The 21,866-nt window shown below is 37.7% G+C and overlaps 1 protein-coding gene across 10 annotated transcripts in view; it reads right to left on the bottom strand.

The window, feature by feature from the left end:
* The window catches only part of RAD51C (RAD51 paralog C), a 62,206-nt gene that overhangs the window by 13,371 nt on the left and 26,969 nt on the right, over positions 1–21,866 (bottom strand). For 6 of the 10 annotated variants that reach the window (XM_082372079.1, XM_082372075.1, XM_082372083.1 and 3 more), the window contains 2 exons: positions 17,828–17,891; positions 3,251–16,355 (listed from right to left, as the gene is read on the bottom strand). The exons of 1 other annotated variant lie outside the window; for it this stretch is intronic. In XM_082372079.1, coding sequence (XP_082228205.1) covers positions 16,239–16,355; positions 17,828–17,891 — 181 coding nt within the window. In that variant the 3' untranslated portion in view covers positions 3,251–16,238. 3 more of the 10 variants (XM_082372078.1, XM_082372080.1, XM_082372076.1) reach the window with 3 other exon arrangements.

Genomic DNA, 21,866 nt, shown 5'->3' with positions numbered 1-21,866 from the left:
GTTAGTTTCTGCTTTATAACAAAGTAAATCAGTTATACATATACATATGTTCCCATATCTCTTCCCTCTTGTGTCTCCCTCCCTCCCATCCTCGCTATCCCACTCCTCTAGGTGGTCACAAAGCACCGAGCTGATCTCCCTGTGCTATGCAGCTGCTTCCCACTAGCTATCTATTTTATGTTTGGTAGTGTATATATGTCCATGCCACTCCCTCACTTTATCACAGCTTACCCTCCCCCCTCCCCATATCCTCAAGTCCATTCTCTAGTAGGTCTGTGTCTTTATTCCCGTCTTGCCCCTAAGTTCTCCATGACCATTTTTGTTTTTTCTTAGATTCCATATATATGTGTTAGCATATGGTATTTCTTTTTCTCTTTCTGACTTACTTCACTCTGTATGACAGACTCTAGGTCCAGCCACTTCACTACAAATAACTCAATTTCATTTCCTTTTATGGCTGAGTAATATTCCATGTATATATGTGCCACATCTTCTTTATCCATTCATCTGTTGATGGACACTTAGGTTGCTTCCATGTCCTGGCTATTGTAAATAGAGCTGCAATGAACATTTTGGTACATGGCTCTTTTTGAACTATGGTTTTCTCAGGGTATTTGCCCAGTAGTGGGATTGCTGGGTCGTATGGTAGTTCTATTTTTAGTTTTTTAAGGAACCTCCATACTGTTCTCCACAGTGGCTGTATCAATTTACATTCCCACCAACAGTGCAAGAGCGTTCCCTTTTCTCCACACCCTCTCCAGCATTTATTGTTTGTAGATTTTTTGATGACGGCCATTCTGACCGATGTGAGGTGATATTGTAGTTTTGATTTGCACTTCTTTAATGATTAATGATGTTGAGCATTCTTTCATGTGTTTGTTGGCAATCTGTATATCTTCCTTGGAGGAATGTCTATTTAGGTCTTCCGCCCATTTTTGGATTGGGTTGTTTGTTTTTTGATATTGAGCTGCATGAGCTGCTTATAAATTGAGGAGATTAATCCATTGTCAGTTGCTTCATTTGCAAATATTTTCTCCCATTCTGAGGGTTGTCTTTTCATCTTGTTTATGGTTTCCTTTGCTGTGCAAAGGCTTTTAAGTTCCATTAGGTCCCATTTGTTTATTTTTGTTTTTATTTCCATTTCTCTAGGAGGTGGGTCAAAAAGGATCTTGCTGTGACTATGTCATAGAGTGTTCTGCCTCTGTTTTCCTCTAAGAGTTTGATAGTGTCTGGCCTTACATTTAGGTCTTTAATCCATTTTGAGTTTATTTTAGTGTATGGTGTTAGGGAGTGTTCTAATTTCATACTTTTACATGTACCTGTCCAGTTTTCCCAGCACCACTTATTGAAGAGGCTATCTTTTCTCCACTGTATATTCTTGCCTCCTTTATCAAAGATAAGGTGAAAATATGTGCGTGGGTTTATCTCTGGGCTTTCTATCCTGTTCCATTCATCCATATTTCTGTTTTTGTGCCAGTACCAAACTGTCTTGATTACTGTAGCTTTGTAGTATAGTCTGAAGTCAGGGAGCCTGATTCCTCCAGCTCTGTTTTTCTTTCTCAACATTGCTTTGGCTATTCGGGGTCTTTCGTGTTTCCATACAAATTGTGAAATTTTTTGTTCTAGTTCTGTGAAAAATGCCAGTGGTAGTTTGATAGGGATTGCATTGAATCTGTAGATTGCTTTGGGTAGTATAGTCATTTTCACAATGTTGATTCTTCCAATCCGAGAACATGGTATATCTCTCCATGTATTTACATCATCTTTAAATTCTTTCATCAGTGTCTTATAATTTTCTGCATACAGGTCTTTTGTCTCCTTAGGTAGGTTTATTCCTAGATATTTTATTCTTTTTGTTGCAATGGTAAACGGGAGTGTTTTCTTAATTTCACTTTCAGATTTTTCGTCATTAGTGTATAGAAATGCAAGAGATTTCTGTGCATTAATTTTGTATCCTGCTACTTTACCAAATTCATTGATTAGCTCTAGTAGTTTTCTGGTAGAATCTTTAGGATTCTCTATGTATAGTATCATGTCATCTGCAAACAGTGACAGCTTTACTTCTTCTTTTCCAATTTGGATTCCTTTTATTTCTTTTTCTTCTCTGATTGCTGTGGCTAAAACTTCCAAAACTATGTTGAATAACAGTGGTGAGAGTGGGCAACCTTGTCTTGTTCCTGATCTTAGTGGAAATGGTTTCCGTTTTTCACCATTGAGAACGATGTTGGCTGTGGGTTTGTCATATATGGCCTTTATTATGTTGAGGAAAGTTCCCTCTATGCCTACTTTCTGGAGGGTTTTTATCATAAATCGGTGTTGAATTTTGTCGAAAGCTTTTTCTGCATCTATTGAGATGATCATATGGTTTTTCTCCTTCAGTTTTTTAATATGGTGTATCACATTGATTTGCGTATATTGAAGACTCTTTGCATTCCTGGGATAAACCCCACTTGATCATGGTGTATGATCCTTTTAATGTGCTGTTGGATTCCGTTTGCTAGTATTTTGTTGAGGATTTTTGCATCTATGTTCATCAGTGACATTGGCCTGTAGTTTTTTTTCTCTGTGACATCTTTGTCTGGTTTTGGTATCAGGGTGATGGTGGCCTTGTAGAATGAGTTTGGGAGTGTTCCTCCCTCTGCTATATTTTGGAAGAGTTTGAGAAGGATAGGTGTTAGCTCTTCCCTAAATATTTGATAGAATTCGCCTGTGAAGCCATCTGGTCCTGGGCTTTTGTTTGTTGGAAGATTTTTAATCACAGTTTCAATTTCAGTGCTTGTGATTGGTCTGTTCATATTTTCTGTTTCTTCCTGGTTCAGTCTCGGAAGGTTGTGCATTTCTAAGAGTTTGTCCATTTCTTCCAGGTTGTCCATTGTATTGGCATAGAGTTGCTTGTAGTAATCTCTCATGATCCTTTGTATTTCTGCAGTGTCAGTTGTTACTTCTCCTTTTTCATTTCTAATTCTATTGATTTGAATCTTCTCCCATTTTTTCTTGATGAGTCTGGATAATGGTTTATCAATTTTGTTTATCTTCTCAAAGAACCAGCTTTTAGTTTTATTGATCTTTGCTATCATTTCCTTCATTTCTTTTTCATTTATTTCTGATCTGATCTTTATGATTTCTTTCCTTCTGCTACCTTTGGGATTTTTTTGTTCTTCTTTCTCTAATTGCTTTAGGTGTAAGGTTAAGTTGTTTATTTGAGATGTTCCTTGTTTCTTTTTTTTTTTTTTAATTGTTTTTTACTTAATTTATTTATTTATTTTTGGCTGTGTTGGGTCTTCGTTTCTGTGCGAGGGCTTTCTCTAGTTGCAGCAAGCGGGGGCCACTCTTCATCGCGGTGCGCGGGCCTCTCACCATTGCGGCCTCTCTTGTTGCGGAGCACAGGCTCCAGACGCGCAGGCTCAGCAGTTGTGGCTCACGGGCCTAGTCGCTCCGTGGCATGTGGGATCTTCCCAGACCAGGGCTCGAACCCGTGTCCCCTGCATCGGCAGGCAGATTCTCAACCACTGCGCCACCAGGGAAGCCCTGTTCCTTGTTTCTTAAGGTAGGATTGTATTGCTATAAACTTCCCTCTTAGAACTTCTTTTGCTGCATCCCACAGGTTTTGGGTCGTCGTGTTTTCATTGTCATTTGTTTCTAGGTATTTTTTGATTTCCCCTTGATTTCTTCAGTGATCTCTTGGTTATTAAGTAGTGTATTGTTTAGCCTCCATGTCTTTGTATTTTTTACAGATTTTTTCCTGTAATTGATATCTAGTCTCATAGCGTTGTGGTCAGAAAAGATACTTGATATGATTTCAATTTTCTTAAATTTACCGAGGCTTGATTTGTGACCCAAGATATGATCTATCCTGGAGAATGTTCCATAAGCACTTGAGAAGAATGTATATTCTGTTGTTTTTGGATGGAATGTCCTATAAATATCAATTAAGTCCGTCTTGTTTAATGTATCATTTAAAGCTTGTGTTTCCTTATTTATTTTCATTTTGGATGATCTGTCCATTGGTGAAAATGGGGTGTTAAAATCCCCTACTATGATTGTGTTACTGTCGATTTCCCCTTTTATGGCTGTTAGCTGTTGCCTTATGTATTGAGGTGCTCCTATGGTGGGTGCATAAATATTTACAATTGTTATATCTTCTTTTTGGATCGATCCCTTGATGATTATGTAGTGTCCTTTGTCTCTTGTAACAGTCTTTATTTTAAAGTCTATTTTGTCTGATACGAGAATTGCTACTCCAGCTTTCTTTTGATTTCCATTTGCATGGAATATCTTTTTCCATCCCCTCACTTTCAGTCTGTATGTGTCCCTAGGTCTGAAGTGGGTCTCTTGTAGACAGCATATATATGGGTCTTGTTTTTGTATCCATTCAGCCAGTCTATGTCTTTTGGTTGGAGCATTTAATCCATTTACATTTAAGGTAATTATCAATTACCTTACATGTAATGTTATGGTATCACACATTCCTATCATACAATAGGAACATACATAATATGTATGTTCCTATTACCATTTTCTTAATTGTTTTGGGTTTGTTATTGTAGGTCTTTTCCTTCTCTTGTGTTTCCTGCCTATAGAAGTTCCTTTAGCATTTGTTGTAAAGCTGGTTTGGTGGTGCTGAATTCGCTTAGCTTTTGCTTGTCTGTAAAGGTTTTAATTTCTCCATCAAATCTGAATGAGATCCTTGCTGGGTAGAGTAATCTTGGTTGTAGGTTTTTCTCCTTCATCACTTTTAATATGTCCTGTCACTCCCTTCTGGCTTGCAGAGTTTCTGCTGAAAGATCAGCTGTTAACCTTATGGGGATTCCCTTGTGTGTTATTTGTTGTTTTTCCCTTGCTGCTTTTAATATTTTTTCTTTGTATTTAATTTTTGATAGTTTGATCAATATGTGTCTTGGCGTGTTTCTCCTTGGATTTATCCTGTATGGGACTCTCTGTGCTTCCTGGACTTGATTAACTATTTCCTTTCCCATATCAGGGAAGTTTTCAACTATAATCTCTTCAAATATTTTCTCAGTCCCTTTCTTTTCCTCTTCTTCTTCTGGCACCCCTATAATTCGAATGTTGGTGCGTTTAACGTTGTCCCAGAGGTCTCTGAGACTGTCCTCAATTCTTTTCATTCTTTTTTCTTTATTCTGCTCTGTGGTAGTTATTTCCACTATTTTATCTTCCAGGTCACTTATCCGTTCTCCTGCCTCAGTTATTCTCCTATTGATCCCTTTTAGAGAATTTTTAATTTCACTTATTGTGTTCTTCATCACTGTTTGTTTGCTCTTTAGTTCCTCTAGGTCCTTGTTAAACATTTCTTGTATTTTCTCTATTCTATTTCCAAGATTTTGGATCATCTTTATCATTATTCTGAATTCTTTTTCAGATAGACTGTCTATTTCCTCTTCATTTGTTAGGTCTGGTGGGTTTTTGCCTTGCTCCTTCATCTGCTGTGTGTTTTTCTGTCTTCTCATTTTGCTTAACTTACTGTGTTTGGGGTCTCCTTTTCGCAGGCTGCAGGTTCATAGTTCCTGTTGTTTTTGGTGTCTGTCCCCAGTGGCTAAGGATGGTTCAGTGGGTTGTGTAGGCTTCCTGGTGGAGGGGACTAGTGCCTGTGTTCTGGTGGATGAGGCTGGATCTTGTCTTTCTGATGGGAATGTCCACGTCTGGTGGTGTGTTTTGGGGTGTCTGTGGCCTTATTATGATTTTAGGCAGCCTCTCTGCTAATGGGTGGGGTTGTGTTCCTGTCTTGCTAGTTGTTTGGCATAGGGTGTCCAGCACTGTAGCTTGCTGGTCGTTGAGTGAAGCTGGGTCTTGGCGTTGAGATGGAGATCTCTGGGAGATTTTCGCCATTTGATATTACGTGGAGCTGGGAGGTCTCTTGTGGACCAGTGTCCTGAACTTGGCTCTCCCACCTCAGAGAAACAGCCCTGGCGCCTGGCTGGAGCACCAAGAGCCTTTCATCCACACAGCTCAGAATAAAAGGGAGAAAAATCAGAAGGGAAGAAAGAAAGAAGATAAAATAAAATAAAGTAAAATAAAGTAAAATAATTAAAATAAAATATAAAAACTAATTATTAAGAAAAAAAAATTTTTAAGTAAAAAAAACAAAACAAAACAAAAAAATGGACAGGCAGAACCCTAGGACAAATGGTAAAAGCAAAGCTATACAGACAAAATCACACAAAGAAGCATACACATACACACTCAGAAAAAGAGAAAAAGTGAAAAAAAAATATATATATCTTTGCTCCCAAAGTCCACCTCCTCAATTTGGGATGATTCGTTGTCTATTCAGGTATTCCACAGATGCAGGTACATCAAGTTGATTGTGGAGATTTAATCCGCTGCTCCTGAGGATGCTGGGAGAAATTTCCCTTTCTCTTCTTTGTTCGCACAGCTCCTGGGGTTCAGCTTTGGATTTGGCCCCGCCTCTGTGTGTAGGTCGCCTGAGGGTGTCTGTTCCCGCTCAGACAGGACGGGGTTAAAGGAGCAGCTGATTCGGGGGCTCTGGCTCACACAGGCCAGGGAGATGGAGGGGTACAGAGTGTGGGGCGAGCCTGCAGCGGCAGAGGCCGGCATGACATTGCACCAGCCTAAGGCGCCATGCGTTCTCCCTGGGAAGTTGTCCCTGGATCACGGGACCCTGGCAGTGGCGGGCTGCACAGGCTCCCGGGAGGGGAGGTGTGGATAGTGACCTGTGCTTGCACACAGGCTTCTTGGTGGCGGCAGCAGCAGCCTTAGCGTATCATGCCCATCTCTGGGGTCCGCGCTGATAGCCACGGCTCGCGCCCGTCTCGGAGCTCCTTTAAGAGGCGCTCTTAATACCCTCTCCTCGCGCACCAGGAAACAAAGAGGCAAGAAAAAGTCTCTTGCCTCTTTGGCAGCTCCAGACTTTTTCCCGGACTCCCTCCCGGCTAGCTGTGGCGCGCTAGCCCCTTCAGGCTGTGTTCACACAGCCAACCCCAGTCCTCTCCCTGTGATCCGACTGAAGCCCGAGCCTCAGCTCCCAGCCCCCGCCCGCCCCGGCGGGTGAGCAGACAAGCCTCTCGGGCTAGTGAGTGGTGGTCGGCTCCGATCCTCTGTGCGGGAATCTCTCCGCTTTGCCCTCCGCACCCCTGTGGCTGCACTCTCCTCCGTAGCTCCGAAGCTTCCCCCTCCGCCACCCTCAGTCTCTGCCCACGAAGGGGCTTCCTAGTGTGTGGAAACCTTTTGTCCCTCACAGCTCCCTCCCACTGGTGCAGGTCCTGTTCCTATTCTTTTGTCTCTGTTTTTTCTTTTTTCTTTTGCCCTACCCAGGTATGTGGGGAGTTTCTTGCCTTTTGGGAGGTCTGAGGTCTTCTGCCAGCGTTCAGTAGGTGTTCTGTAGGAGCTGTTCCACATGTAGATGTATTTCTGATGTATTTGTGGAGAGGAAGGTGATCTCCACGTCTTACTCTTCCGCCAACTTGAAGCTCCTCCCAGTCCTATCTTATTTTATAAATTTTATAAATAAGAGAAAGGCATGAGAAAATAAAGGTGTTTAAATGGACATGGCTTATTAATGTCTCAGCTGGAATTAGGATCCAGGTCTTCTGACTCTAGTCCTATCTTCTCTCTACCACATTTTATTTTAATTTTATCACTGGTAACTAGTTGTAAACATTTTAGTAAGAACATTATTAACAAGAAAAACAAAATACAGTAATTAGAGAGAAAATTAAAATAGCTGATCTGGGAAATGAAAATAAGTCTATTAGGGTTAAAATTTAAGCTACTAGGAATAGCTTGAAAATATTCCAAAGACAAATTAACTGTCCCAAACTTGATAATTAAAAATCAATAAAAGTTTCAAGAAACAAAAAGTGTTACTTGTATACATTTATAAACCATTGAAACACTATTAAAAACAACCCAAATGTCCATCAAAAGATGAATGGATAAGCAAAATGTGGTATATACACACAATGGAATATTACATAGCCATAAAAAGGACTGAAGTTCTTCTACATGCTACAACATGGATGAACCTTGAAAACATTATGCTAAGCGAAATAAGCCAGACACAAAAGGAAAAATATTGTATGATTCTTATCACTTATATGAAATATATACGATAAGCAAATTCATAAAAATAGAAAGTAGAGTATAGATTACCAGGAGCTGGTGGAGGCAATAATGAAGAGTTATTGCTTAATGGGTACAGAGTCTCTATTTGGGGTCATGAAAAGTTTTTAAAATACTGGAGGGACTTCCCTGGTGGCACAGTGGTAAAGAATCCGCCTGCCAGTGCAAGGGACATGGGTTCAATCTCTGGTCAGGGAAGATCCCACATGCCGCGGAGCAACTAAGCCCGTGTGCCACAACTACTGAGCCTGCGCTCTAGAGCCCATGAGCCACAACTACTGAGTCCATGCACCACAACTACTGAAGCCTGTGCGCCTAGAGCCCATGATCCGCAACAAGAGAAACCACTGCAATGAGAAGCCTGCGCAGCGCAACGAAGAGTAGCCCCTGCTGGCCGCAACTAGAAAAAGCCCACGTGCAGCATCGAAGACCCAACGCACCCAAAAAAATAAATAAATAAAATAGTGGCGATGGTCCTACAACAATTAAAAATGTCACTGAATTATACACTTAAAAATGGTTAAAATGGCAAATTTTGAGTACTATTTTATCCCAATCTTTAAAAGTAAAAAAAAAAAATTAAAAAGACCACTATTAAATTACCTATATTTATTTTATAATAAAAAATGTTCAGAAACACCAGCCTATGCATGACCAAAGATTCTAAATCTTATTTGAAATATTTATTCATACAAGTCGTTGTTAAATCCATATGTGTTACGCAGTAGATGGATGGATGGATGGATGGAGGGATGGAGGGATGGATAGATGAAAGGAATAAAAGCAGACAGCCCAGCCTATCACACCTACCTGACAGAGTTGCTAGAAAGATCAAATTAAATGATGTAAAAGTGTTTCAAAATCATAAGGCACTATATAAGTATATTTTGAGTTACATATCCCCAAAATTGAAGCTAAAAGTGATAATACTCTGGGAGAAAATACAGTTTCAATAAAGGATAAAATGTTTGTAAAACCAAGGAAGAATTACTTTTAAAAAGTGTCTGCATGTTTTAAAAATTACAGGCATATCTCATTTTATTTTGCTTCACAGATTTTTTTTTTTTTTTTTTTACAAATTGAAGGTTTGTGACAACCCTTTACTGAGCAAGTTTGTTGCACCATTTTCCCAACAGCATTTGCTCATTTCGTGTCTCTGTGTCACATTTTTAGTAATTCTTGCAATATTTCAAACTTCATTATTGTTATATTTGTTATGTTGATCTGTGATCAATGATCTTTGTTGTTACTCTTGCAAGAAGATTATGACTCGTTGAAAGCTTGCAGTTTTTAGGGACTTCCCTGGTGGTCCAGTGGTTAAGAATCCACCTTCCAATTCAGGGGACGCAGGTTTGATCCCTGGTCAGGGAACTAAGCTCCCACATGCCACAGGGCAACTAAGCCCGCGTGCTGCAACTACAGAGCCCACGTGCTCTGGAGCCTGTGCGCCGCAACTAAGATCCAAAGCAGCCAAAAATAAATAAATTTAAAAAATAAATATAAAAAGAGTGCTATATTTTAAAAAAAGAAAGCTTGCAGTTCTTAGCAATAAAGTATTTTTTTGGCAATAAAGTATTTTTAATTAAGGTATGTACATTTTTTTTTAAGACATAATGCTACTGCACACTTAATAAACTACAGTATGGTGTAAACAAAACTTTTATATGTACTGGGAAACCAAAAAAGTTTGTGTGACTTACTTTAATATTTGCTTTATTGCAGTGGCCTGGTACCAAACCACACTATTTCTGAGGTATGCCTGTACTACATATTTTATAATTAAGAAAAAATATAATCCTTTCAAAAAGCTAAGGAACTATCCTCTTTTTTCTTTCCATTTCATAAATGGGAATAACCATCTATGAAAAGTTGAAAATGGTAAAATATCTGTCCCAGTGCTTTTCAAACTTTAATGTGCATATGAATTACATATGAATTACCCAAAGATGATTATTTCTTGAATCATGTTGCCACATGATTTGAGGGGCTGAATAGTGGCTTCCCCAAAACATTCCCAACCTAATCCTCGAAATTTGTGAATCCTAATTTACATGCGAAAGGGACTTTGCAGATATGATTAAATTAAGACCTCAAGATGGGGATATTATCCTGGATTATCTGACTGGGCCCTAAATGTAATCACAAGTGTCCTTTTAATGGGGAGGCAGGAGGAGACAGAGTGAGAAAAAGGCGATGGAAATAGAGAAAGAGAGAGACTGGAAGATGCTACGCTGCAGTCTTTGAAGATGGGCTATGAACCAAGGAATGCAGGCAGTTTCTAGAAGCTAGAAAAAGCAACGAAACAGATTTTCCCAAAGACCCTCCAGAAGGATGCAGGCCTGCTGACACCTCGATTTTAGCCCTTTGAAACTGATTTCAGACTTGTGTTCTTGTTTTATTTTTATTTTATTTTTGGCTGCACCACATCACATGGCTTGTGGGATCTTAGTTCCCCGACCAGGGATCAAACCCGGGCCCTCAGCAGTGAGAGTTCAGAGTCCTAACCACTGGCCTGCCAGGGAACTCCCCAGACTTGTGCTCTTTTAAGCCACTAATCTATAGTAATATATTACAAGCAGCAAGAGGAAATTAATACAAATCATGCATTATGATACAAATCATAATTTCGATTTCTTTAAAAAGGAACTTACATGCTTATTAGAAGTGTTGTTTATAACACTAAAAATACAGTAATAACTTAAACTCCAAAAAGAAATTTTAAAAGTATGCACAACCATTAAAAACTATCATAGAGGGACTTCCCTGGTGGCACAGTGGTTAAGAATCCGCCTGCCAATACAGGGGACATGGGTTGAAGCTCTGGTCCAGGAAGATCCCACATGCCACGGAGCAACTAAGTCCATGCACCGCAACTACTGAGCCTGTGCTCTAGAGCCCATGAGCCACAACTACTGAGCCCGTACACCACAACTAATGAAGCCCGTGTGCCTAGAGCCTGTGCTCCACGAGAAGCCACCGCAACGAGAAGCCCACACACCACAACGAAGAGTCGCCCCCGCTCTCTGCAACTAGAGAAAGCCCGTGCGGAGCAACAAAAACCCAATGCAGCCATAAATAAATAAATAAATAAATAAATTTATTTTTTTAAAAAACTATCAAAGAAAAATTTAGCTATGTGGAATACATGAAGATATATTAAGATTTTTAAAAAGCAGGTTACGATACTATATAGTTTTTAAAAAAGTTATACTTATGTGTACATATTTTGTTTCCTATAGTGTTACAGACTGAATTGTGTCTCCCCAAAGTTCTTACGTTATTGTTATTCTCTAACCTCCAATGTGATTATACTTGGTGACAGGGCCTTTAGGAGGTAATTAAGGTTAAATGAGGTCAGAAGAGCAGGGTCCTCATGATAGAATTAGCACCCTTATAAGAACAGACACCTGAAAGCTTGCTCACTCATGCTCTCAATCTCTAACCATCATGTGAGAACATAGTGAGAAGAGGCCGTGGAAGAGGTCTCCTACTATACCAGAAACAACCTGCTAGCACCATGATCTTGGACTTCTAGCCTCTAGAACTGTGAGAAAATAAACTTCTTTTAAGCCACCCAATCTATGGGATTTTGCCATGGCAGCACAAGCTATTATTACAGATTTTAGTATTGAGAAGTGGGGTGTTGCTTTAAGGAATACCTAAAAATGTGGAAGAAGCTTTGGAACAGTAATGGGTGGAGGCTGGAAGAGTTTGGAGGTGGCATGCTAGAAATATGGGTATTAAAGGTGATTCTGGTGAGATCTCAAATGGAAATGAGGAACATGTTATCGGAAACTGGAGAAAAGGTGACCCTTGTTATAAAGTGGCCAAGAACTGGCTGAATTTAGTGTTCGGTGGAAGGTAGAACTTCCAAGTAATGAAACTGGCTATTTAGCTGAGGTTTCTAAGTGAAGTACTGAAGGAGTGGCTTGGTTCCTCCTGTTTATAGTAAAATGCAAAATGGGATACATGAAGAAGAAATTGTTAAGCAAAAAGGAACCGGAACCTAAAAATTTGGAAAATTCTCAGCCTATCTATATTGCAAATTAGACAGCATGTTCTGAAGAGGACATCAAGGGTGTGGCTGGATCATCACTCCATAAAAAGCTTATGGTATTATAAGAGCCAAAACAATGCCAGTTTGAACTGAAGGGGATAGTGACAGGACAAAATGAAGGAAGGCTGACCGACTTCTTGGATTTGAAAGGACTGGAGAGTATTTCGCTGCAAACATCAGCTATTCTTCAAGAAGAGGGAAAAATGACCCTGAAGGCCATTCAGAGGTCATCAGGGCTACTACCTCATTTTCAACAGGCCAGATGGCCTCTGCCAGAGGTTAGGGGCAGAACCTCCACCTAGAGTTGTGGGGTGATGCTGCCATGCCAGTGGGCCTGGAAGGCAGAGTATCAAACCAAAAAGGATTAATGTCAAGCCTTAAGATCTAATGGAATTTGCCTGGCTAGGTTTTGGACTTCCTTGGGACCCATCACTCCATTTTTCCTTCTGATTTTTTCCTTTAGAATGAGAATGTCTATCCTACCATTGTATTTTGGAAAGACTTAACTTGTCAAGTTTCACAGGTTCACAGCTGGAGAAGAATTCTGCCTCAGAAAGAACTGTACCTGAGGACTTCCCCACTTCCAATGCAGTTGGCCCGGGTTCAATCCCTGGTCAGGGAACTAGATCCCACATATATGCCGCAACTAAGAGTTCGCATGCCACAACTAAGACCCGGTACAATCAAATAAAAATAATTATTAAAAAAAAAAAAGAACTGTACCTGGAATCTCACTGGTATCTGATTTAGAGGATATTTTAATGAGACTTTGTACTTTAGAGTTGATGCTGGAATGAGTTAAGACTTTGGGGGCTGTTGGGATAGAATGTATGTATTTTGCATGTGAGGACATGAATTTGCGGGGACCAGGGGCAGAATGCTATGGACTGAACTGTGTCCTCTCAAAATTCATATGTTGAAGCCCTACCTCCAATGTGACTATTTGGAGATAGGGCTTTTAGGAGGTAATTAATGTTAAATGAGGTTATAAGGGTGGATTTCTCACAGGATTGGTGGCCTTATAAGACAGGAAAAGAGACCGGTCTCTATCTATGCGCATTCACCTAGGAAAGTCCTTGTGAGCAAACAGTGAGAAGGCAGCTGTCTGCAAGCAAGGAAGACAGCCCTTACCAGAACCAGACCATACTGGGACACTGAGAAAATACCATGAGAAAATTCTGTTTTGTAAGTTTATGGTATTTTGTTACTGCAGCCCAAGCGGACTGTTTATTATAACTAGAAAAATAAATATCTTTTCAGCAGCACAACTTTGAAAGGCTCTGATATGAAAATTTTATTTAAAAAGAGTTGCAAACAAAAAGAAATACACTTGGCTTTGTCAATATTCAGGGTCTCATATATATATATATTTTTAACATCTGTATTGGAGTATAATTGCTTTACAATGGTGTGTTAGTTTCTGCTTTATAACAAAGTGAATCAGTTATACATATACATATGTTCCCATATCTCTTCCCTCTTGCATCTCCCTCCCTCCCACCCCTCTAGGTGGTCACAAAGCACCGAGGTGATCTCTCTGTGCTATGCGGCTGCTTCCCACTAGCTAATCTATTTTACGTTTGGTAGTGTATATATGTCCATGCCACTCTCTCACTTTGTCCCAGCTTACCCTTCCCCCTCCCCACATCCTCAAGTCCATTCTCTAGTAGGTCTGTGTCTTTATTCCCGTCTTGCCCCTAGGTTCTCCATGACCATTTTTTTTTCTTAGATTCCATATATATGCGTTAGCATATGGTATTTCTTTTTCTCTTTCTGACTTACTTCACTCTGTATGACAGACTCTAGGTCCATCCACCTCACTACAAATAACTCAATTTTGCTTCTTTTTATGGCTGAGTAATATTCCATGTATATATGTGCCACATCTTCTTTATCCATTCATCTGTTGATGGACACTTAGGTTGCTTCCATGTCCTGGCTATTGTAAATAGAGCTGTAGTGAACATTTTGGTACATGACTCTTTTTGAATTATGGTTTTCTCAGGGTATATGCCCAGTACTGGGATTGCTGGGTTGTATGGTAGTTCTATTTTTAGTTTTTTAAGGAACCTCCATACTGTTCTCCATAGTGGCTGTATCAATTTACATTCCCACCAACAGTGTAGGAGTGTTCTCTTTTCTCCACACCCTCTCCAGCATTTATTGTTTATAGATTTTTTGATGATGGCCATTCTGACTGGTGTGAGATGATATCTCATTGTAGTTTTGATGTGCGTTTCTCTAATGATTAATGATGTTGAGCATTCTTTCATGTGTTTGTTGGCAATCTGTATATCTTCTTTGGAGAAATGTTTATTTAGGTCTTCTGCCCATTTTTGGATTGGGTTGTTTGTTTTTTTGATATTGAGCTGCATGAGCTGCTTGTAAATTTTGGAGATTAATCCTTTGTCAGTTGCTTCATTTGCAAATACTTTCTCCCATTCTGAGGGTTGTCTTTTTGTCTTGTTTATGGTTTCCTTTGCTGTGCAAAAGCTTTTAAGTTTCATTAGGTCCCATTTGTTTATTTTTGTTTTTATTTCCATTTCTCTAGGAGGTGGGTCAAAAAGGATCTTGCTGTGATTTATGTCATAGAGTGTTCTGCCTATGTTTTCCTCTAAGAGTTTGATAGTGTCTGGCCTTACATTTAGGTCTTTAATCCATTTTGGGGTCTCATAGTTCTTTTAAAGTACAGTATTATAATGCTTTATAAAATGACCTCTTAACAGTATCTGATGCCTGGTAACACTGATATTTATCACTTAACAACCCCCTTACTCTTGATGTTATGATTTGAGTAGATAGACTATAAAATGACAGGTAATTTTTTAAAATGACTTCATTAATTATAATAAAAACATATGCCTTAAAGCCCTCAAAAATAAGATAGTTACAATTAGTTATCCTATACTAAAGTAGTCATTTGAAATTAGTCTTACATAATTAGGATGACCATAAGCCTGATTTGCCTGGGACAGTCCTGATTTATGTCCTGGTATAATTGTTAGCAGTGCCTATTTTCATTCTTTAAAAAGTCCTTGCCAACTATGGTTAGTCTATGTATAATCAATTACAGAATAATTACATTTTTAAAATCTTATGAATTTAGTGTTCAGTCTGGGACAGGAAATACCAACTGTCACTAAAGTCTGGAAAATATGGTTGTCACGGTATATAATATTCAATTACTTAAATAATTTTCTTCCACTGGGAGTCAAAGTAAATTTTGTAAATGAATTAAGAAGCACTAAGAACCAGGTACCAAAACATTTTAAAATTTTGAAACCACTCAAGAATCCAAATTTTTAATTTATTCAAGCAGTATTAAGATTATTCAAAGGAAAATGTCAGTACACCTAGAACTGGATCACACCATGTTTCAAAAATATAGAAATAAATGACTGTAAGCTTATCAACTTGACAACATAGATATATGTTCCAGTCAATGTTCTAGATGGGATAACAACTCCAAAGTCCTTCCTTTAATGTTACAAAATAACATTAAAAACTGAACAAATGACTTCGATTTTAGGATTGGGGTCACTAAAATCAGACTGGTCATCCAAAATTTGTATCCTACTCATAAACTGAATGTAATGATATGCTGACTCTTGGTGCTGGCTTTTCTTCATAATAGAAACATGTCATTTTTGAGAATTATCAAAGCTACATTTAAAGAGGAGAGCACAATAGGAATGTGAAAAAAATCTTTTCTTCCTAGAAATGTCTAGGCAATTGGCAAAGAAAGGAGGAAAAAACAGTCTGAATATTAAATTCAGATTGGCCATAAGCGATCAGCTTTCCACATTTGCAAAATACAATACCTGTATCATCTCTACTGAATGTTACTGAAAATGAAAACAGGGTTAAATACAACTGTAGAACACTGCTTAGTTTAGAAAAACTCTTTCAGAGAATCCTATTTGTTAAGTATTTTCACTTAATATAGACCTGATCCATTCACTCACCATTCACTTAATATAGACTGGATTCATTCACGCCATAGTGTTTATATTCTAAAGTAACGAGTCTACTACTTGTAAGCACTGCATCTCTCACAGCATCAATACATATGTATACTCTGAGACTAGTCTTTGGATTCCTTTTCTTCCTCTGAGTCCCGTGACCGCTTCCGGATATTCAATGAACCTTCTGTTTGCAATGAACGTGCAGTAGCAACAACAGCATCTCTAAATCCCTGAGGCTGCAAGATGAAAAAATATACAAGTATGCTTTAAGAACATCTAAAATAACAACTGGTCTTCCAAATATTTTAAAGTAATTGATAAAAGAGCTACTTTATTCTTGGGATAGAAGTTATCAACCACTGTGAATGAAGAGGATAAACCTCAAAGATAGCCAGGGCTATAATAGGGTAATTTTTATCTAGAGTATGTGTATGTATTTACTTATATATACACATACACAGAAATATAGTACATTATAAAAATATTCTCTAAAAGTCAATCCTAACAAACTTTACAGTGGCTCTATTGGAAGAGGTGAAAGGAAGTAACATGCACTAATTACTTAGGTACTTTAGAAATATTTTCACAATTAAATACTCTAATGAATTGGGAGATTGGGATTGACATATATACACTAATACGTATAAAACAGATAACTAATGAGAACCTGCTGTATAGCACAGGGAACTCCACTTTGCTGTACAGCAGAAACTAACACAACATTGTAAAACAACTATATCCCAATAAAAATAAATAAATACTCTAAAATAAAATGTCCCGATTAGATACTTTAAATACACCTGGGCAGTGCAAAGACTAAGTAGATAATTCAGTTTCAGAATCTCCTTCTATTTCTGTTTTTGTCCTTAAAAAATGAGACGCCAAGAATATATCTGATTCAACACTATTGATAAATATGCATTATTTTAGCCAAAAATGTATTTTCTATGATGTAAAATTACTGGAAAATTAACACTTTAAAGTGGGATATATTTCACTTATATGTGGAATCTAAAAAAATAACAAGAAATTAGTGAATACAACAAAAAAGAAGCAGACTCACAGATATAGAGAACAAACTAGTGGTCACCAGTGGGAAGAGGAAAGTGGGGAGGGGCAATAATGAGGTAGGGGATTAAGATGTACAAACTACAACACTATGCATAAAATAAACTACAAGAATATTATTGTACAACATGGGGAATATAGCCAGTATTTTACAATAACTATAAATGGAGTATAACCTTTAAAAATTGTGAATCACTATAATGTACATGTGTAACTTATATAATATTACATATCAACTATACGTCAATAAAAAAAGAAAAAAGTGGGATATATTTGATGGCTATGATAGGTCTATAATATGTGCAGATCAAAATGAGTAATGCTGGTATTTTTTTCTTTTCTGAAGATCTTTAACGACCTTTACTTTAAAAATCTAATATCCTGACATTACACATGGCATGGAACACACTCCCTTACAAATAAGTATTTCCTCTGTTCTTAAGAATAAATTTCAGTTCAATTGTGACTAGAGAATTCTTTACATATACTACTGTTTTGGGGATAATGTTCTAAGCATCAAAAGCTGTCCTCAAATATGCTTGCTGCCTACAGAAGTTAACAGAAGCAATTTGTAAATGCTCTCTTCAGATAATTACTGCCCACTAACACCAAAATCCCACTCTAATCAAATAATACTGACTGTGATTTGAAATAGTACTGTAGCATCCTTCTGGCTTGGTGATTTGTACAATGTTGCCAACCTGCTTAGAGAAAAAGAATAAATGTACACAAACACATGATCTTAATTAATTAGTTCAGACGACTGATTTTGTAATTTAAACGCATAGCTTTTTACTATATAATTCTATTATTTTGTTCTCTAAGAACACAGAAAGCAAAGAAATATCAAAAATACTCCCTTAAAACAACAGCTATATGTATACATGTAATAATTATTACATATAATAATAGATTTGTTTACATAAGTGAAATTTTAAAACAACCAAAAAGGCCAATGACTGATTCAAATAAATTATTTTATACATGACAAGATACTATTTACACTTAAGAAAATAAAGTGGAAGAAAATATTTAATGAGATTGGAAAATATTAATAATATATGAAGTATAAATTATACTGTATGAGCCCACATTTATGAGTAAGTTTGTATATATACATTATATAGAAAAATTACTAAAAGACTACAATCAAAGGGATTTCCCTGGTGGTCCAGTGGGTAAGACTCCGTGCTCCCAATGCAGGGGGTCTGGGTTCGATCCCTGGTCGGGGAACTAGATCCCGCATGCATGCTGCAACTAAGATCCGGCGCAGCCAAAATAAATAAATAAATATTAAAACAAACAACAACAACAAAAAAAACTACAATCAAAAAGTAAAGTTGGGGGCTTCCCTGGTGGCGCAGTGGTTGAGAATCTGCCTGCCAATGCAGGGGACACGGGTTCGAGCCCTGGTCTGGGAAGATCCCACATGCCGTGGAGCAACTGGGCCCGTGAGCCACAACTACTGAGCCTGAGCGTCTGGAGCCTCTGCTCCGCAACAAGAGAGACCGCGATAGTGAGAGGCCCGTGCACCGTGATGAAGAGTGGCCCCCACTCGCCGCAACTGGAGAAAGCCCTCACACAGAAACAAAGACCCAACACAGCCAAAAGTAAACATAATAAATAAATAATAAATAAAAATTAAAAAACAAAAAACAAAAAAAAAAAGTAAAGTTGCTGTTACAAGGTAAAAGTTGTTTTTTTGTTTGGTTATCTACATCTTTCTACAGTAATTGTGTATTTTTTTATGTGTTATAATGGAAATATTAATATAATTTCTTGGTATTTAAATGAGGAACACATACTCATATTATACTAATACAAATAATCTAGGAAAACACATTCTTTCAAAATACTTATGTTCAGAAAAATCGCTGTCAAAACAGGACAAGGTCTGTTTAGGTATGATTTTACTGTGTACTCTACAAAGTAAATAATATAAAACTGAAAGCTGAAAGTAGTTGAGAAATAAAATTCTAAACTCTTATTAACTATGCTCAAATACCGTAACAGCAACAAATACAGTTGACCCTTGAACAATGCAGGGGTTAGGGGCACCAACCCCCACGCAGTCCAAAATCCGAATACTCTGCTTCAAAAACAAAGGAATTGATAAATGAGTCACCCAAGGGCAGGAAGCTGAAACCGTTTAGATAGAATCAGGACTCAAAACCCTAGTTCTTTTAACTCCACATACTTTGATCTCTAATTGAACACAAAAAAACTTTTCCCCACACATAAAGATCTGTAAAATGAAAATACAGATACTACATTTATTGAAAAAAATCTGCGTGTAAGTAGACCCATGCAATTCAAACCCTTGTTGTTCGCTGGTCAACTGTATAAGAAAAACTTTTTTTTTTTTTTGGCCACACCGTGTAGCATGTGAGATCTTAGTTCCCTGACCAGGGATCAAACCCGCACCCCCTGCAGTGGAAGCATGGGGTCTTAATCACTGGACCGCCAGGGAAGTCCCTAAGCAAAAACTTTTAAAGTGCCTTTTAAAAATTACTTTAAAACTGATATAATTTATTCACAATAGCTAAAAGGTAGAAGCAACCCAAGTGTCTGACAGATGAATGGATAAACAAAAGGTGGTATATACATACCATGGAATATTGCTCAGTCTTAAAAAGGAAAGGAATTCTGACATATGCTACAATGAACCTTGAAGACTTTACGCTAAGTCAAATAAAGCCAGTCACAAAAGGACCAATATTGTATGCTTCTGCTTATATGAGGTGCCTAGAGCAGTCAAATTCATAGAGACAGAAGGTAGAATGGTGGTTCCCAGGGGCTGGTAGGAGGGGAGGATGGGGAATTAGTATTTAATAAGCATGGAGTTTCAGTTTGGGAAGATGAAAAAGTTCTGGAGATGGATGGTGGTGATGACTGTAAAATAATATGAATGTACTTCATGCCACAGAATCGTACACTTAAATGGTTAAAATGGTAAATTTTATGTTATATGTACTTTACCACAATTTTTTTTTTGGCCGCAGCATGCAGAATGCAGGATCTTAGTTCCCTGACCAGGGATCGAACCTGTGCCCCCCTATAGTGGAAGTGCAGAGTCCTAACCACTGGACGCCAGGGAATTCCCTACTTTACCACAATTTTAAAAAACTGATATAACTGTACAAAATGAGGATTCTAACTTAGAGAAAAATCATAGCCTCTCAGAGTTAAACGGATCATTTCTTTAAATGTAATATAATGTTGATTTGTTTTCAAAAATAATTCAAAAAGACATCTTGGTTTATGATGGTACTCTCTTAATTTTGAAATTGGCCCCTACTCAGGCATAATTCAAAAGAGGAGCACTCAGAGACCATCATCCATTAGCTTTTAGGTTTGTTCTTTCAGGATGAGAATAGAAGAATCCAAAATGTCATATCTTTGTAATAGCAACTGTATGCATAAATAAAATAACTGTTAAGTAATATGTAATATAAGAATAATTGTGTTAGGGAGTGAGTGAAATCATCAACTTTTACAATGCTTTAGGGCTGATGGTCTATCTTTAACGCAAAATAAAACAGAAAAAATAGAGGTATGGTGTATTTAAATCTATTTTATTAAAAAAACACACTCTTTTTGATCCAATAAAACAAAAATTAGCTAACCTTCTGAAAAATTAGTATCTAAATCACCTCATATCACCATATGTCCAAAAAGGTACCCAGTACATCCAACTTTTCTGAGAAAATTATTAAAAAGCAAATAAGATTTTAAGAAGCATTTATATGTTTATTAATAATCCTAACATCAAGTGGGCATTAAGTATTCAGGTTGAAAATCTTCCTCAAATTTCTAGGTAAAAATAAAATTTATATTTCATGTCTGCATCTCAAGAGATCTTTTTAAACAACAAACTAAACCAAAGAATCACTTGGCTCATGGCCCCAGCTGAGATGAAGCTTAACATATGGCTGAACTACATAGTTTAGGTCAGGAAGAAACAGGACAGAAGCACAATTTGTGCTTTAAAACTGAGACACATATGAAACACTGTGTGGGGGTGTTGATGTATTACTCCACTCTACCACCAGATCTCCTTGGCAAAGAGTGGTATAATTCTGAACAATCTTGGCCTCATATTATCATGAATATGCAAACTGGAGGAAAACCCACACAACATACCGGACAGAGACAAAAGTATTTCTCTTAATAACTATTGGAATGTTATTCCATTATTAATCAAAGGGTAAAAATCAGGTGTTTCTAGTGAAGATGGGGACTGGGGCATGAGGCGGAACACTTAAATTCAATTCTCAACATAAATTTGGCTAGTCAAGGTCTTCAGTTTTCTGCTCAAACTAGAAGTGTTCATTTTTATAACTATTTTCCCCCAGCATGAATTTCTATTTCCAATCTTTCAAGATAAACTAAATTTTAAAACACATACAAGATTTCATGCAACTTTAATAACTTAAAGATATCAGATTTCAAACAATGAAGAACAAAACTATGTTGATTTTATTAAATGAGGTCAACTTATTCTGATTCTATAAAGTATGTACAGTACTTATCATATATCTATCATATATCATTAGAAAAAGGTTTTTACCTAAAAAGGAGGATAAGAGCTATACCTTCAGATTCGCTGGCGATCAATGCAATAATACAATTACATTCTAGAAACAGCAATTATAGGAGAAAAGGAATGGACTCTATTA

The sequence above is a fragment of the Balaenoptera borealis genome (genome assembly GCF_965194805.1).
Source record: "Balaenoptera borealis genome assembly, chromosome: 20".
Classification (NCBI taxonomy): Eukaryota; Metazoa; Chordata; class Mammalia; order Artiodactyla; family Balaenopteridae; genus Balaenoptera; species Balaenoptera borealis.
The sequence above is the reverse complement of the archived record's forward strand: the minus strand, read 5'-3'. Positions and strand labels throughout refer to the sequence as shown.